General features: G+C 50.4%; 9 protein-coding genes across 9 annotated transcripts, besides 1 other annotated feature; 3 read left to right on the plus strand and 6 right to left on the minus strand.

The window, feature by feature from the left end:
* Window positions 1-223: 223 nt before the first annotated feature.
* On the plus strand, window positions 224-1,499 carry BO94DRAFT_558044 (putative 1-aminocyclopropane-1-carboxylate oxidase; the record flags this gene model as incomplete). Its single annotated transcript, XM_025613974.1, has 4 exons — window positions 224-386; window positions 449-923; window positions 977-1,125; window positions 1,180-1,499. 4 exons carry the CDS (start codon window positions 224-226, stop codon window positions 1,497-1,499), a joined length of 1,107 nt encoding a protein of 368 aa, XP_025465676.1.
* Window positions 1,500-1,716: 217 nt separating this feature from the next.
* On the minus strand, window positions 1,717-2,364 carry BO94DRAFT_470125 (2-hydroxychromene-2-carboxylate isomerase; the record flags this gene model as incomplete). The annotated part of the gene is made up of 1 exon (XM_025608318.1): window positions 1,717-2,364. One exon carries the CDS (start codon window positions 2,362-2,364, stop codon window positions 1,717-1,719), a length of 648 nt encoding a protein of 215 aa, XP_025465677.1.
* A 427-nt stretch (window positions 2,365-2,791) lies between these two features.
* BO94DRAFT_558046 (putative dimethylaniline monooxygenase) lies at window positions 2,792-4,437 on the plus strand (the record flags this gene model as incomplete). Its single annotated transcript, XM_025613975.1, has 4 exons — window positions 2,792-2,925; window positions 2,983-3,577; window positions 3,649-4,008; window positions 4,063-4,437. 4 exons carry the CDS (start codon window positions 2,792-2,794, stop codon window positions 4,435-4,437), a joined length of 1,464 nt encoding a protein of 487 aa, XP_025465678.1.
* A 40-nt stretch (window positions 4,438-4,477) lies between these two features.
* Window positions 4,478-4,636: a sequence feature (Protein overlapping with rRNA (BO94DRAFT_146500, PWY81611.1) was converted to a misc_feature.).
* Window positions 4,637-4,647: 11 nt separating this feature from the next.
* On the minus strand, window positions 4,648-7,093 carry BO94DRAFT_536867 (bifunctional terpene synthase/polyprenyl synthetase family protein). Its single transcript, XM_025612135.1, has 3 exons — window positions 6,721-7,093; window positions 6,385-6,652; window positions 4,648-6,334 (listed from the first exon to the last, which is right to left on the minus strand). The coding sequence occupies exons 1-3, from the start codon at window positions 7,016-7,018 to the stop codon at window positions 4,855-4,857; spliced, it is 2,046 nt and encodes a 681-aa protein (XP_025465680.1). The 5' UTR covers window positions 7,019-7,093; the 3' UTR covers window positions 4,648-4,854.
* A 473-nt stretch (window positions 7,094-7,566) lies between these two features.
* Window positions 7,567-8,661, minus strand: BO94DRAFT_576575 (LLM class flavin-dependent oxidoreductase; the record flags this gene model as incomplete). Its single annotated transcript, XM_025615143.1, has 1 exon — window positions 7,567-8,661. One exon carries the CDS (start codon window positions 8,659-8,661, stop codon window positions 7,567-7,569), a length of 1,095 nt encoding a protein of 364 aa, XP_025465681.1.
* Window positions 8,662-9,769: 1,108 nt separating this feature from the next.
* On the minus strand, window positions 9,770-11,374 carry BO94DRAFT_601558 (MFS general substrate transporter; the record flags this gene model as incomplete). Its single annotated transcript, XM_025616391.1, has 4 exons — window positions 9,770-9,905; window positions 9,959-10,632; window positions 10,688-11,182; window positions 11,231-11,374. The coding sequence occupies 4 exons, from the start codon at window positions 11,372-11,374 to the stop codon at window positions 9,770-9,772; spliced, it is 1,449 nt and encodes a 482-aa protein (XP_025465682.1).
* A 326-nt stretch (window positions 11,375-11,700) lies between these two features.
* Window positions 11,701-12,753, plus strand: BO94DRAFT_520338 (uncharacterized protein). The gene is made up of 2 exons (XM_025610105.1): window positions 11,701-12,145; window positions 12,249-12,753. Exons 1-2 carry the CDS (start codon window positions 11,787-11,789, stop codon window positions 12,505-12,507), a joined length of 618 nt encoding a protein of 205 aa, XP_025465683.1. The 5' UTR covers window positions 11,701-11,786; the 3' UTR covers window positions 12,508-12,753.
* Window positions 12,745-14,219, minus strand: BO94DRAFT_520340 (alpha/beta hydrolase). The gene is made up of 3 exons (XM_025610106.1): window positions 14,138-14,219; window positions 13,855-14,086; window positions 12,745-13,787 (listed from the first exon to the last, which is right to left on the minus strand). The coding sequence occupies exons 2-3, from the start codon at window positions 14,039-14,041 to the stop codon at window positions 12,967-12,969; spliced, it is 1,008 nt and encodes a 335-aa protein (XP_025465684.1). The 5' UTR covers window positions 14,042-14,086; window positions 14,138-14,219; the 3' UTR covers window positions 12,745-12,966.
* Window positions 14,220-14,501: 282 nt separating this feature from the next.
* Window positions 14,502-15,559, minus strand: BO94DRAFT_576578 (uncharacterized protein). Its single transcript, XM_025615144.1, has 2 exons — window positions 15,256-15,559; window positions 14,502-15,203 (listed from the first exon to the last, which is right to left on the minus strand). The coding sequence occupies exons 1-2, from the start codon at window positions 15,325-15,327 to the stop codon at window positions 14,769-14,771; spliced, it is 507 nt and encodes a 168-aa protein (XP_025465685.1). The 5' UTR covers window positions 15,328-15,559; the 3' UTR covers window positions 14,502-14,768.
* Window positions 15,560-15,781: the final 222 nt, after the last annotated feature.

Below are 15,781 nucleotides of genomic sequence, written 5' to 3' on the forward strand. Positions count from 1 at the left end.
TTGAGGGGAAAGGCGCGAGAGATAGACTGGAGCAAATTGATTGTTGTGATCACGCGTGATTGGGGGCTAAGAGGCAATCAAGGGACACGATGGTGTGATAAGGGCTAGTATGACGGGAGGTCATCTCCACCATTACTACCAACAACTATATCAACCCATACATAAAGGATTCTTCCGTCGAGTTATAACGAACACCAAACTGGATTTAAATCATCGCTGCAACATGGCCACCACAGACACAACCGAGCTATCATATGTACAAGTCCCAGAAACATCAGAGGACCTCGACTGGGCCGATTTGAGAACACTGGATCTCTCAAAATTCGACAAACCCGGAGGCAAACAAGAGCTCGCTGCGGAGTTGACCAAGGCGATTGAAGATGTGGGTATGTGCAATCTACCAAGTCCTTATACATAGAACCCATAAAACTAACACATGATGAAATAGGATTCTTCTACGTCATAAACCACGACATCACAGAAGAAGCCATCGACACTCAATTTGCCATTGCAAAATCCTGTCTATTGCTATCGAACGAGGAGAAATCCCAATATCGAGCTGCTTTGGAAGAAGGGGACTACAATGGCTGGAAGCCAGCGGGCACCAGGAACCTCATTCCCGGAGTCAAGGATAATTTTGAGATCTACAACATCCCGAAATTTATTCCGGAGCATGCTGATCCAAAGCATCCGGAAGTTGTGCGACGAAATCTGGCCATTATTGAACGGTTTTCGAAGCAGATCCATGATCAAATTGTCACGAAACTTCTCGTTATATTTGCCATTGCACTTGGACTTGAAGAAGAGTGGTTGGTAAAGAGGCATCGGTATGAGAAGACTAGTGGTGATCATCTTCGATATATGAAGTATTATGCTCGGACTGAGGAGGAGAATCGGAAATTGGGTGGTGTGTGGCTGAAAGGGTGAGTTTATCCCCTCTTGCTTTGGTGAATAGCTCTAACGAAGAATTTTGTAGACACTCGGACATGGGCAGCTTGACGTTACTGTTCCGCCAGCCTGTGGCAGCACTTCAGGTTCTGACCAAAGAAGGAACTTGGAAATATGTTCAGCCGCAGATGAATGCTTTGACGGTGAATATAGCAGATGCGCTGGATTTCCTCACCAGTAAGTAGAACACTCCTCTCAAAACTTCAATGCTAATCAGCGAGTAATATTCAGACGGCTACCTCAAGTCGAGTATTCATCGTGTGGTAGCACCGCCAAAAGATCAAGCTCATATCGATCGACTGGGCGTTCTATACATGGTGAGAATTGAAGACGACACCGATCTCATTCCCATTGAGGAATCGCCCGTGCTTCAGGCGAGAGGTCTCACGGGCGAGAAAGTCTTTGGAAGCGATGGCAAGCATGTCAAGGCAGGAGAATGGGTTAAACAAAGAGTCATCAAGAATTTGGGGAACTCCACTGGCACGGAGGGTGATAATGACGTGGAGAATGTGGAAATCGTTAAAGGGGTCTCTGTCAAGTACTATAACTGAGCAGCACATGTGTATAGGAGCTGCCGGAATCAAAGCAACGAACGCTATGAACTGCTATATTTAGTACCCTGGTGCATGAGTGTTCGATAGTTCGGCTTCCTCAATAGGAAACACCATAACTCTGTAGAAAATATGTCCTTCCTCAAAATTCGGGCTTTGACCAGCAAGTACAACTAGCTATATCAAATTAACACACTCATGATCTAAGATACATCTTTTAAATCCCCCGAGTAACAATTGCCTCCCTCCCAGACCTAACCACCTCCTCCAACATCTCCAGCCTATCCTGTCCCCAGAACGGCTCACCCTGATAAACATAAAACGGCGCACCAAACACCTGCCTAGCCTTAGCTTCCTCAGTCAGCGCCACCTCTTTCCCCCCCAAGGCAGGTTCTCCCCGCGCCCTCTCCAAAAGCCGAGCCCCATCCAATCCAGCCTCATCCGCCAACCGAACAACCGTAGCCGAATCAGCAATATCCATCTCCCTCGCCCACACTGCCTCGAATGACTTATGCACAAACTGTTGTACAGATGGGCTATCATGGCCGACCTCATCAATCGCCGCGAGAAGAACACGATGACCCAGTGACGGATCAGCAGGATAGAATCTAGGGTGTGGTATAATTGGAATGTCGCGGATTCTGCACCATCGCTCCATTTCCACGAGACGGTAGGCTCGTCGTTGAGTAGAGCGTTCTTTGACGGGGTGGCCGCCGGAGATAGAGAAAATGTACATCAGATCAATTGGTTTGTAGATAACCCGGGCGTTGGTTTCTTGGATCAGGCTTTGGAAACGTCGACTGCCGATGTAGGACCATAGTGAGATGAAGGAGAAGTAGAATTCGATGATTGGGCGGGGGGACATGTTGGGATGGAATGTAGAATAGCGAAGGGGATATCAGGATACAGGCTTAGCTTGTAGATAAAGACATTGAGGCTATCAATTGTGCAATCCAAATCCCGATCTCGATCTAGAGGGGATTGTTTCTGCCGTGATCGAGACTATAATGGTGAATATGACGCCATCGCCAAGTCGCCAATCAGCGACCTCGGTGATGTTCCGAGGATAAGGATGGTGTGCATCGAGAGAGGGGAATAATTGCGAATGAGTAAAATCAGCCCATTGCCAATAGCCACAGCTTGGCGCTCTTATCAACCCGTGAATATGTCCGGTGTCGGCAGGCAAGGGCCGTGGCACGACTCAGTTCTGCGATCAAATCCTTGGTTCTGATTTCTGTTCTTACTGAGAAATACTGTACGCTCTTCTCCAACATAAAACATCAATTCTCATGATGAAACCAATCCGACGAGTTGCCGTAATTGGCGCCGGGCCAGCAGGGGCAATTGCAACGGATGCCCTAGTCAAAGAACAAGCCTTTGAAATCATCCGGGTTTTCGACAGGCAAACAGTTCCAGGAGGAACATGGTCCGCTACAACTCCAATAACTACAAGAGAAAGACATCTTCACTAACAATTGAGTAGGGTTCTTTCCGCACACCAAAACACCGGCATCAACTCCCTCCAAGATCTCCTTCACCACAACGCCGACCAAAGTATCCCCATACCGTCCAATTTTCCATGCGAAACACCCGTAACGAAAGAGGTCAATTCACCTCAACTACGATTCTCCGATACAGGCACACACCCACAGCTACACAGTAACTTGCCGCCCGATATCATGTGTTTCACACAAGAGCCCATTCCCCCGGTGTTATCAAAGCAGACACTGGCACAGTACGGTCCAGACTCACCTTTTCGTTCCCGAGAGGTGATTCAAGACTGGGTAGGTTCTATCTTTACCCGAGGGGGACACAGTCACCTCCTTGAGCTGGGGACAACTGTTGAACTGGCCGAGCATGAAGCCGAAGAATGGGTTCTCACGTTGCGAAAAACAACCCCCGGAGGAGAGAAGAATTATTGGTGGCAGGAGAGGTTCGATGCTGTTGTAGTGTCTACCGGCCACTACTATCTCCCTTATTTTCCCAATATCCCGGGGTTGGTGGACTATGAAGAGCGGTTCCCCAGGACTGTTCGACATAGTAAACACTATCGGGGTGCAGAGGAGTTTCGTGGAAAGGTAATCCTACCCCTAATCAGAAAAGAAGAGCACCTCTGACTCACTCAATGCTGACCTATATCTACCCACAGCGAGTCATCATAGTAGGCGGCTCAGTCTCAGCATTCGACACCCTCCACGACATCCGCCAAGTCTGCCACAAGCCTATCATCTCCTCGCTACGCAGTCCATCGCGTATCTTCGGTCCTGCGCCCTTCACTCATCCCGACATCGACAATCGGAGCCAAATTTCCTCCTTGGACGCCAATACAGGCCAGGTCCACTTCACCGATGGATCATCGATCGATAAAGTAGACCATATCCTATTCGCAACCGGCTATGACTTTAGCTTTCCCTTCCTCCCGCAGTTGAAATCAGTACATAAGAGAATCCCCGGCTTATATCAGCATATTTTCTACATCGATGATCCAACATTAGCATTCATCGGCATGGTAAGATGTCACTCTAACCCCTCCTATTAAACTGAACCTAACCCTAGTATCAAGGTAACCGGTGGCTTCGGCATCCGCATCTTCGAATGGCAAGCCGTAGCCACAGCACGTATCCTCGCCGGACACGCAGCATTACCTCCGCGAGAGGAAATGAAGAAATGGGAACTCGACCGGGTGGCGCAATACGGCGATCAAGCTGCATTCTGGACTCTGATTCCTGATTTCGAGAAACATTTTGAAGAGCTCCGTGTACTCGCGGGCGACCCGGCACCGGGGACAACGGGGAGGATTTTGCCTCCGTATCGGCCGGAATGGGGGAAGGTTTTCTGGGAGTTTGTGAGGTATCGAAATAGGTGTTGGGAGAAGGAGGCGGAGGAGGCGAGGGGGAAGAAGAAGGTGGCTTTACGTGGTAGGGATGTTAAGATTTAGGTGGTTTTGTGTGGGGTGTTAGTTATTGAGTGGCATATAAATGTATCTGGGCTTGAAGGATAATGCCATGCCTGTTTTGGGATTCAGTCAACCAACCATCACTATTCATTCATGGCCAGAGGGTAAAAAAAGAATAAAACCAAAAAGGAAGAACATACAACAGAAGGGATTCGCTGGTGGTCACCCACCCAACTACTAACCTCCCGGCGTGTGGCTTAAGTACGGCTGAGCGGACGGGAAGCCCTGTTCTCCACACCCTGTGGTCGTATGTATCAGTCTTCTCAAGAATGTCGCTCAAGTGCCACTAATTTCGAAAAAAAAAAAAAAAAGGTTACATCAACGATGGCTCTACCAACTATCAAAAGGTGCGTCCGGCAAGGCAAAATGGCATGTGACCCTCCAACATATACTTCAACCTCACGAAACATCCGGCGCAGGCACCTTCCCAAGAGCTTTAATCATCGCCCGCAACATCTGATTCTCACCCAGTTTCTTCTCCAAAACATCAATTTCCGCATCAATCTCCCTGTGCAAATCCCGAACCATCTTCCACGTATGATCCAGCGCCCCTGTGCTATCAATCAACCGAAGGATTTGGAGCTTCGTCGCGCGCGCTAACTTCTCCGACGTCCCGCGATGGGTCTGAAAGGCACCAAGGATAATATCCCGAGCTGAGTCATTGGTATTGCAGCATCGAATAACAGGATAGGAGAATTTGCCTTCATCCAGATCTTCGCAGAACCCTTTCAGATTGGAGTAATCGGCACTCTGAAGATTCATATAGTCATCTCGGACTTGGTACCATCGGCCCATGAGTTGGCAGAAATGAGTGATGTCGAAAGAGGTGGAGATTGGGGATGAGGCTTGCATTAGGCGGAGTAGCATTAGGAAGAGCGCGCCGGTTTTCCTGTCGACCATTTCGAAGTATTCGTTCTCGGACGGGCATTTCTTGTGGAATTTCCAGTGGAGGTCCCAGCTTTGGCCGATGAAGAGGTTTTCGAGTTCTTCGAAGTAGATGGGTAGGGAGGCGTTTTGTGAGGTGTGAAGGAGTTGGGAGACACGGGTGATCATGTAGGTGGCGCTGTTGATGGATTGTGGGGCGCCGTAGATTAGGTGTGTGGCGGCGTTGCCTCGTCTTAGTTCTGATTCATCTTGGATGTCGTCGAGAATGAGGGATGCGTTGTGAAGATCTTCGACTACTTGGCTCAGTATGGAGAGTTGCTCCTCCGGAATGTGAAGCCAGATATTGAATGCTTCCATTAGTTTCGTCAGGGTTTTCTTTGAGGAGAGGGACTGTATGTAGTTGACTGGGCCCTGGAGAGCGGAATCGTCTAGTAGGTTGCCATTGCGCGGTGGGTTGTCGGCTGGTTCGCTGTCTGCATTAGGCCGTGCATGTAAGTAGGGGAGCACGGTCTCGCCCTGCACAAGGGATTCTGTTTCATTTGAAGACGGTGTCTCAACCACAGCCGATTGGCTGTCAGATGCGTCGAACCGGCCATCTATCCGGTTGAACCGGGGACAGTTGGCGCACCAATAGTGATACCCTGCTATGGCTGCACCGCATACTTCAGCCCACCGGCGCAGATGGAAGGAAAGAGAGCCTCGGTTGTAGAGCTGCTCTCTGGCTGTGATAAACCGTTTCTCGTAGTCAAGGATCGTGCGTCTCATTTTTTCCATCGCTTGGTCCTCTGTCAACTTCTCCGTCCGCATATAGAAAGGGATGAAGTTGAGAGCCCGAGCCCAGCCACTCCCAGACTGCTTGTCTTTTTCCCAGGCATGTAGATCACCCGTATGCAGCATTATCAACTCAAACAGATGCAAGAGATCATTCATTGTTGCCCAATCTAGTGCACTGAGCCTGAATTCCTGGCTAAATGCCAGTAGGAAGTAATATAAGCTGAAGATTGCGTCAGCAAATAATCCGAGGATTATCGCAGAATTACTCACTTGAATCTGGCCTTCGATCGGCGCATCAAGAACAAGTTGTTAAAATCGTCGATACCGCTCGGACATTGTGCGTCTGCATCTGGTCGCCAGCTGCGCTTATACGTTTCCAAAATATCAGTTCCTGCGCTGTGATCAATCTGGACAGCCCGTAAAAAATATATCGACAGTCGCTGTTCAATCCGAGTCGCTCCAGTAGCCCCACTGGGGCTTTTCTTGTCCTTGGCTGCTGTGGAGTCTTCGTCTTTGCAGCCACCGTCATCGAGTATATCTAGATATCATTAACATCACACCCTAAGTCACCAATAGATATAAAACACAGGCCAGTAGCAGACGTACCTCTCTGAATAAACAGTAACTCATGAATATGAGCCATAACCTCAACTCTCCCCGGAGCGCACTCAGGATAAAAAAAGCTACACAGATTACCAACAGGACTGGACGTCTCACTCGTCGCCGTGTCCAGTCCATCGCCAACGAACCAATGCCAGACGCGATTGCCATGTTTTGCCGTGTTATCGGCAACATCGTCGTAGAGACTGACTCTGACAGGCAGGGTGGTGAAACATCCTGATTTCTTGACTTCAGCCTCGTCTACCAGGCGGGAATGCTGCCAGATCCGGGGTTCGTCGGGCATTATGTGTTGTATGATTGTGATGGTCTTTGAGGTAGACGAGTATTGGGATGGTGCGATGATGAAACCGCATGTACTGGTCCTCTGGTTGATGGATGAGGAATGTGTTGATGACATGAGGTGAATCGAGGCAGAAGCCCGATGGAGATGACTAAGCTGGGGTCCCTGTCACCGGACTTTCACGACAATTTCTCGTCCTCGGTGTTGTTCCTTTGCTCAGTGATTAGGAATCTCGAATTGCAATTGAGTGTGTTTATTCGTCGAATGTTACCTTTATATTTGCCTGAAAGTACGGTAAGATCCGATCTATTTGTCGGAAAAAGCCAGACATACCATGGATTGCCTTGGGAGAAAGTATATTCGGGAGTTGGCCTAAGGCAAGTCGGGGTTTACAGAGTGCCTCCACCACCGGTCTATGAGAATCATAGGACTAACAACTCTCTCCAAACTCAAATCTCGGCATTCCTCGACCTTACATAAAGATACCTTTGAGTAAAAATGTGGTAATCATTGGTATTCTACTCACAATCTATATACATGCCCCACCACCCTCAATTCCCATTCTCCCGCACCTTCAACTCCTCACGCACTCTAGGCAGAATATACCGCCCATAATCAATCGCATCATTAAGATTATCATACCCACGGATGGAGATCAACTCGGCCCCAAGATCCACATAATCAAGGATCGAGTCACTGATCGTCTTCGGCGACCCCACCAAGGCCGTCGACGCACCCCTGGCATTCGTAGCCGTCACAGTAGGATACCACAGCGCGCGGTCCTGAACCTCTCCCCTGGCCGCAATATCCAACAATCGCTGAGACCCAACATTCTGCGGCGGGGGAGCATTCGGCGGCGCCTTACCCTGCCCATTAGCCCGGAACTGCTTCAACTTATCCAGTGTCTCATGCGCCTTCGCCCAAGCAAGCTCATCGGTCTCAGCAATAATCGGCCGGAAGGTGACCCAGATACGCGGGCGGTCGTTAGGTGCGCGACCCGCGCGCTCTGCCTCAGCATAGATCCGATCGATCTGCTCCTTAGTCTCCTTAAGGGGCTCTCCCCAGAGACCGAAGATGTCGGCCAGTGAGCCACCCACGCGATACGCTTCATCGGATGACCCACCGACAGAGACGGGGATGGTTCCGTTCGTAGGACGAACACGGTTACTGAACTGCTTGAAGGTGTAGTATTCGCTTTCCCAGTCAAAGGGCTGGTCGGATTCCCATGCACGACGCAAAATCCGGATGTAGTCCTCCAAACGGCCGTAGCGTTGTTGTTTGTTCAGGAAGTCGCCTTCCTTGGCTTGTTCGGCATCGCTGCCACCGGCGATGAAGTGGACGACGACGCGGCCTCGACTGAGTTGGTCGAGGGTGGCGAGGGCTTTGGCGGCGACGGTGGGGTAGAGGGTGTTGGGGCGGAGGGCGATGATGACCTTGAGGTTCTTGGTCAAGGAGGCGATGGTGGCGCCGATCGTGAAGGGGTCGAAGGAGGACGAGTCATAGGGCACGAGGGTGTAGTTGTAGCCGTAGTCGTCGAGGGATCGGGCGTAGCGAACCAGGTAGTCGGGGTCGATGCCCGCGTTGGGGATGGGGGCGACCTCCGTGGAGGCGTTGGGGAAGGTGAGACTGATGAATTCGGTGGGCATGATGAAGTGTGTTTATTTTGAGAAGTTGGCTGGGTGTAAGTGATAGGAATAATGCGCCATTTATAGAATGGATGTACCTGGATTGTACCCCGCATGAGAGAGGTGGATGACGCGAGACACTAGGCGATCACGCCTTACATGGCCGATAACGGTTTCACGTTTCAGACATCCGAGTGGACAGATGAGGTCCCTGAAGTCGTCATTTCTGGGCAACATTATGCAACTCGTGATAGACAGGTTGACAGCACTGCCCGGTGGCCGATCGATCCGGTTGCTGTCAGTCTGCCACTGCATGCGCACGCAAGGGGTCAGGCCATCGACGCAACCACGACTAGCGCTAAGTCTAGAATTGAGTATTAGTCGATATTGCTATGATTTTTTGACTAATACATATCGAATTGTCTTATCAGATGTCGCGTATCTGGGGCTGTATTGTGTTTCTTACTAATTGGTACCAACCCCTCTTCTTAGATCGCTCGACTCGAGGCATTGCTGATAAATACATTCCACATCATAATTTGATGCAATCGGCTACATGCATTATGCATAGATCCAGTCGATTAAGTTGTAATGCTATGTTTGGGATTAATATATAAGCTTCGGCTTCCCATGTTGTCATACCACCGCGCCTGCTGATGAAGACACAAGCAAGAGTTTAACTTTTTCTATCATAATTGTTTTCCTTTTCTTCTATATCTCTTTCACTTTCTCTCATTCTTTGATAATATTTTTCATATAAACGATGCATCCTTGTCCGGGAAAACAAGTGTAAGATCTAAAAAAGTGAAGAGTACATCTCTACACAACACTTATCGTTAGGGCTTCCCATCCAGGATAACCCGGATGAGCCAATTTGAGAGTGCAATTTGAGGGATACCACATTTATTGGAACTTTTCAATCATTTAAGGCAAATTAATCTCTCAAGACCAGATTTCCTTCCTCGTAATAACGCATACAACCCATTAGCAGGCCAACTTCCGGCATCATGAATCATTCATAACCTCTATCTACAACGCCAATAACTATCTAAGTTTGATCAGTCAATCCAAGTGAGAACACTTTACCCAGAGTCACTGATAACCCAAAATATCGATACATGCATCTATGCTAGTCAAGCACCTCCCTCCATGTATGTCCCCTCCACTGCAATAAAATGGTAGGAATCACCGAAACCCCCACAATCAACCCCACCGCAATCCCAACACTCCCATAATACCCAACACTCGACAACATCTGTGGGAACCTATTCATAATCTTTATCAGCACAACTCTTGCCCCAACAAAACGACTCCTTACCAAAACGGCCCAATGAACCCCCATAACTGCCTCACAAAAGTCACAAACACCCCAATACCAGCCGCATCCATACGATAGCAATCCACCGCATACGTGACATTCACTGTGGTGACAATCTGATTCCCCGCAGCTGCAACCGCCGCACCTACCAATGGTGTTACATTCCAAGTAGGGGAATGTCCCAACCGTACGAGAAAAACCACCACTCCGCAGCATGTCAATGCATGGCCGAGATACGCTAGCCAGAGGCGGTGCTCAGGGGGTAGAGGCTTGTGGGTTTTGCTTTCTCGTAACCACATCCACTGATCGGATGCGTAGCCTCCGACTTGTTCCCCGATTACGGAGCCGATGATGAGGGCGATGAATTGGAGCCCGACTTGTTGGGTGTTGAAGCCGTATTTCTGAGGGAAGGTTTGGGGGATCTCGATGGTGGGGAAGACGCTGCCGAAGAGGAATATCATGCTGTATGCTGCTGTGGGGATCATGATGCATGGGCGAGTGGCGAGGGTGAAGGGTTTGATGAAGTCGTGGATAGTTAATGGTGTGGGGTTGATGGGTTGGAGTGTGAAGAATTGATTTTTGTGAGGTGGGTCTTGTGAGATGTGGGTATTGTTTCTCATGTAGAGCGTTTCGGATCCAAAACAGAGGTAGAGGATTAACTGGACAGCGTTTGTCTGCGTGAGGAAAGTCAGTCAGTATTGGACTCACTAGACCTGGAGGTCCGCTCACCATGGCCAAAATCCAATAGATCCATCGACAGCCGACGCGCAATGCAACAAACCCGAAAATAAATGGAGCAATAGGTACTCCCATGGTGACCATCAATGTCCACACCCCCATGCATCGTGCACGGTCTTTTCTGAAGAACGTTTCGGCAACAACAGCACTGCCTAGTGCTATTGCTGGACTGATAAAGAACGCTGTAATGGCCCTACAGAGGGCCATGGTTGCGTAGGTCGGACTTTTTGCACATCCAACATTACCCACGAGACTGCAGACGAGAGAAAGAAGAAAAATAGGTCGTCGGCCGTAGCGATTTGATAATGGACACCAAAATACGGGAGCACATCCGATGATTGCGATGAACAGGGACGCTAAGTAACTGCTCCGTTGTATGCTAACTCCAAGGTCCTCTGCGATGACGTCAAATGAGCACTGAATGGAGGCAGCAGTGAACGTAGCCATCATGGCGTGAAAAGCGACTAGAGAGAGGTTGAGGGTTTTCTGGGAGCGTCAATACTGTGGGTGATTGGGGCAGGCCATGACCAGTACCTTCCATCTTGGCCAATTGTATGGATCTGCCTCACTCGGGTCGGGCACCGGCTCCAAGTCCAACGTGCCATGTCGTTGAAATAGAAACTTGCGATGTTCCGAAGTCAGCACTGCAGGGCTCGGCGGGGTGCATTCCTCAAGCATCTTCTGCAGGGCACTGCGGCTTACCAGACCACCCTTGCATGGGAATAACAACCAGAACAATGAATTTGAGCCCTTATAAACCCTTCGACGATGAAATGAGCAATATACCATTCTGCAGTCCGACCAACTGCTCCGACTCCTTCACAGACCTTCGGCATAGATCTAATAGTTAGAGCTGATGCCAAGCCATCATCCGGACTGATGGCGGCGATCGATAAGCTTCGACCATCGACAGCCACTGAGGCTCGGACCCGCCATCCAACCACGAGTTGGCCATGCTTATCAGCCGGTCCACCCGGTCGCCAGGCCATCCACGTCTTCCTCCACCTGCCGCAACCAAGCCTTCCCAAGCCTTTCCAAAACAACCCCTCCATCCTCCAAACAGCACCCGGTCAACACCACCACCCAAGCCATGCGATCCTCCTCCGACCCCCTCCTCACCACCGAAGCCCAGCTTCCTCCGGGCCAAATCTACCTCGATGACGAAGACTCACCCCGAGAGCCCCTCGTCGCGCGCTACCGGCGCTCCGCCCGTAACTTCCTCTCGTCGCGCTTCGGCCACTACCTCATCCTCTTCCTCGTCTCGGTCGATGTCGCCTGCGTGTTTGCGGATTTCCTCATCGAGTTGCATGTCTGCGAGCTGGAGAAACGTTACTCGCATGTACCTGCCATATGGGCAGAATCCCAGGAAGGGCTCGAGATCGTCGGACTGGTGTTTTCCTGTCTCTTCATGGTTGAATTGATAGTCGCGGTGTTTAGTTTCGGAACAAGGTGGGTTTTCTTTTTTTCCTTCCCTTTTGGAGTTTCTGCATGAGTGTTGCGCTGTGTAGCGGTCAGTGATGCCATGTCTGGCCGGCGCTAATGAAATCCGTAGTTACTTTTCGTCCAAGTTTCATGTCTTTGATTCGCTTGTTATTGTCGTTGCTTTTGGTATTGATGTCGCGATGAGAGGGTTGGTTGAGGAATTGGGATCCTTGGTTGTGGTCTTACGGTTGTGGCGTGTGTTTAAGATAATTGAGGAGTTGGAATCTGCGAGTGCAGATTCTATGGAAGAGTATGAGCGGGAGATTGAGAGGTTGAGGGAGGAGAATGATTACCTGAGGGAGAGGTTGGAATTGGTAGATGAGGAATGAGCTCGTTCTGTATATAGTGGCTGCTTGGTGACGGTCAGGCGAGGGAATGAGGGAACCGGGTGATTCGGGTATCCCGGAGGAGGTATGACTTGGTATAGTAGTAGAGTACATAAGAGTAGAGTATAACTATAGGGCGAGCGATGGAAGACTCTAATGGTATTAGAGTCTTGTGGGTGCGTTGATCTATTGGCCTATGGCCATGTATTAATCACAGAGCTCTTCGGTATGAATCTCATTGGTTGGTAGCTGTATCCCCACCTCTTACTCGTATCGTCCCCACCTTGACCCTGCAGAGAAGCAATCATTTAATGGTCTTGTCAGCCTTGGCTCCATATGCTGTCTGCAAGATTACGCTCAGAGGTGTGTGTTCGGATTCATTATCCATGGATCCCCAGGGGTCCAGACAAATCATGTGATTCACATCCTCCCTATAGTATGTCTACTACATCTAGACACCCCCTAAACCGACCCAAAAACCTCATCAATAAACTCCAACCCCCGATTATACGCCTCGACCGACCCCTTGGCCGGCTTCGGCGGAAACCCCCCACTAAAGTCCACCAGTCCATGCCCACCCCCCTCCACCAACAACAACTCCGTCTTAACTCCCAACTCCCTCAACCGTTCATAATGCGTCCTACTCTCCTGATCAGGAACCACCTCATCCGCCGTCCCATGCACAAACACCGAAGGCGGATACGTCTCATCCACAAACAACTGCAGAAACGCAGGTTTCAAGTCCTCGGGAATCTTCGCCTCCCTTTCCTCATACCCCACCTTATTCAACTCCGCCCCCAGCCCCGGTCTGCCCAAACACCCATCCAGAAACGTCCCATCGAGCTCCCACCTCACGGTCAACGCAAACCTATTCGACATCATCCCGCCTTCCGCAGGCATATCGTCGCTCACGACAGTCTTATCCGCCAGTAACTGTGGAACGGCATCCAAGTCGACCATCTTAGCGATGGAAGTAGGCGGCCGGGCTGTCGTCCAGTGATCGAGGAGCCAGTCACCGCAGCTTCCGTAGCCGGTGAGCAAAGCGGCGGGTTTGGGGGAGGCGTAGACGCAGGCTGCGCGGGCGGAGAAGCCGCCTGCTGAGAAGCCGGTTACGGCGATGCGGGTGGTGTCCAGGGTGAGGTTGGGGGGGAGGGCGGATTGGAAGGGTCCGGAGAGGTAGGTGAAGAGGGCTTTTGCGTCGGTGATTTGGTCGAGTGCTGTGGTTGGGTGGCAGAGGCGGTAGTCGGCGGAGATGAAGATGTAGTTGTTTTGTTGGCAGTGGTCTGTAGGAATGGGTTAGTGGTGGGGTTTGATGATGGTGAAGGGGATGAAGGGGGGTGGGGGGGTTACTGTATAGCCAGTGGGGGAATCCTCGGCCTCGTCGTGAACCGGCTGTCATTCCGCCGCCGTGGTAGTAGATGATGGCGGGAAGGTTTCCGCTGGTGGCGGGGGGGAGGTAGTAGTCTAGCTTGACATCGTGATTGTCGATGGTGAAGTAGACCAGGGTCTTGCCTCCTTCGGGGAGATGAGGCTGCATTGTTGTTGCGAGGGGGGTTGCCTGATGGATGCGGGGTCGGGATGTCTGCTGCTGTGATTAGCTGGGACGCAAGAGGAACGTTTATCGGAGAGGTACCAATATATATGATAATTGAGTGGGTTGTTCGACGCAAGAATTGTCTCGGTGAGCGTCCTCAAGAAACCTAATCAGATGAGGGGACAGGCAGCAGCGTAAATGAGGTTGGGGATGGCGATGTTGATCCGGGTGAAGATATAGCCGATGACCCCGCTGGCCCCGCGATGCCGAGACTCTCGGCATTACCTCGGCAGTGGCCCGACTGGTCGGCTTTCCCTTCCTCAATTATCCGCAGTCTGCAGATGTATTCACGGGTTCTATTTTTAGCTTGGGGTGGAATTTCCGCCTACATTGTTCATGCGTCATTGATTGATCGTCGTCTCGTCTAACGCCATGTTTACTATACTCATATGAGGACTTGATGGCTTGTTCCTGGTCAACCTCGGGTTTAGGTAGATATACCCCTGTTTGCTAAGCTAAGGAATGACAATCTGGATTAATTCAAGCAATGAGAAAGGAAACACAGAGAAAAACAAAGGACCTGTTGCCATTCTCCAGGCACCGATCATACCCAGAAGTAGAGCAATAAGCACAACAGGTCCTCTTTCTCGGCACATAGAAAGATAAGACTGCAAAACAGGATCAAACTCAATTTCAGGGGTAATGCTATCCCACATAATCGCCTCAATACTTAGTGGCAATAGCCCGTCGCCATGCTCTCCACCTGGAGACAGCTGCTGCATCCGTTCTCGCGACAGACGCGCTGCGAAGTGCATCCAACATTTCCGCAGGTGTTTCCGCCCGGCATACTGGTGCTTGTTGGCTGTTGCTGAGACGCGGTGGTGGTGGCCAATGGCGGCAGCAAGTCACGGCTGGGGTTGAGAAGCTGGTCAACATTCGTGACGTCGCGACCGTCAACGCCCTGAAATTCTTGGGACAGACGATCTTGTTCCGCCGCTGGGAAGTTGCTGTTGTACTCGCTGATTTGCTGCGGGTTCAACTGTTGATAAGTTACGACCCTGCCGTTGGCGTCGACGGATCGAAGAACGCCGTCGCCTCCGAGGTAGAGGACTCCATCGTTGTCCTGGGGGAGGTTGGAGACGATGTCGGAAATACCCTGTGTGTTCTTGTGTGTGTTAGAAATTGTAGTTTGGTCTTTTGGGCACTAGTTTACTTACGTTGGGCGTGGTGGGTGTGGCAGGTGCCAAAGAGAAGAGGATGCTCAGAACGATCAGGATTTGGGACCTCATGGTGATTATGAATCTTAGGTGCTTGTGTGGAGTTGTTTGGAATTGAGTCTTGCTTTTGGAATGCCCGGTGATGATGCTAATACTTGTTCAATGGCAGGGAAGAGGTCTCTATTTATGTTCGATGAAATGCTGCCAATGTGAGGTGTGTCCTAAATAGATCTGCATTGTTTCTCAGGCTGACTCGACGGGAGACGCAGTGCGAGTCTTTGAGGCAACACGGGGAACATCAGGATGAGACGATGAATCGTACAACTTTCGGGTCGCATTGCTGACACTTGGAAGGTCGGGTAACTAGGCAGTCGCATTTCTGTATGGAGCCAATAATAGGATTCGGGGCGGGAAACCGAAGCATCAGCTCAGGGACTATCATTACGTGGAAGAGTCTCTGCTGGCTTGAGTCAAAGCCTAAGGACCGTTCGCTATACCACAGTACTTCAAAACAATTGACTTTTAG

Source organism: Aspergillus sclerotioniger, assembly GCF_003184525.1.
Source record: "Aspergillus sclerotioniger CBS 115572 chromosome Unknown BO94scaffold_20, whole genome shotgun sequence".
NCBI classification, from domain to species: Eukaryota; Fungi; Ascomycota; class Eurotiomycetes; order Eurotiales; family Aspergillaceae; genus Aspergillus; species Aspergillus sclerotioniger.

Coding starts and splice junctions, on each gene's coding strand:
- BO94DRAFT_520338 (XM_025610105.1), top strand. CDS start 11,787: ATGCGATCCTCCTCCGACCCCCTCCTCACCACCGAAGCCCAGCTTCCT. Junction 12,146..12,248: donor GTGTTTAGTTTCGGAACAAG/GTGGGTTTTCTT, acceptor TGAAATCCGTAG/TTACTTTTCGTCCAAGTTTC.
- BO94DRAFT_520340 (XM_025610106.1), bottom strand. CDS start 14,041: ATGCAGCCTCATCTCCCCGAAGGAGGCAAGACCCTGGTCTACTTCACC. Junction 13,788..13,854: donor ATTCCCCCACTGGCTATACA/GTAACCCCCCCA, acceptor CCATTCCTACAG/ACCACTGCCAACAAAACAAC.
- BO94DRAFT_576578 (XM_025615144.1), bottom strand. CDS start 15,327: ATGAGGTCCCAAATCCTGATCGTTCTGAGCATCCTCTTCTCTTTGGCA. Junction 15,204..15,255: donor CCACACCCACCACGCCCAAC/GTAAGTAAACTA, acceptor AACACACACAAG/AACACACAGGGTATTTCCGA.
- BO94DRAFT_536867 (XM_025612135.1), bottom strand. CDS start 7,018: ATGCCCGACGAACCCCGGATCTGGCAGCATTCCCGCCTGGTAGACGAG. Junction 6,653..6,720: donor GTTACTGTTTATTCAGAGAG/GTACGTCTGCTA, acceptor AATGATATCTAG/ATATACTCGATGACGGTGGC. Junction 6,335..6,384: donor CGATCGAAGGCCAGATTCAA/GTGAGTAATTCT, acceptor CGCAATCTTCAG/CTTATATTACTTCCTACTGG.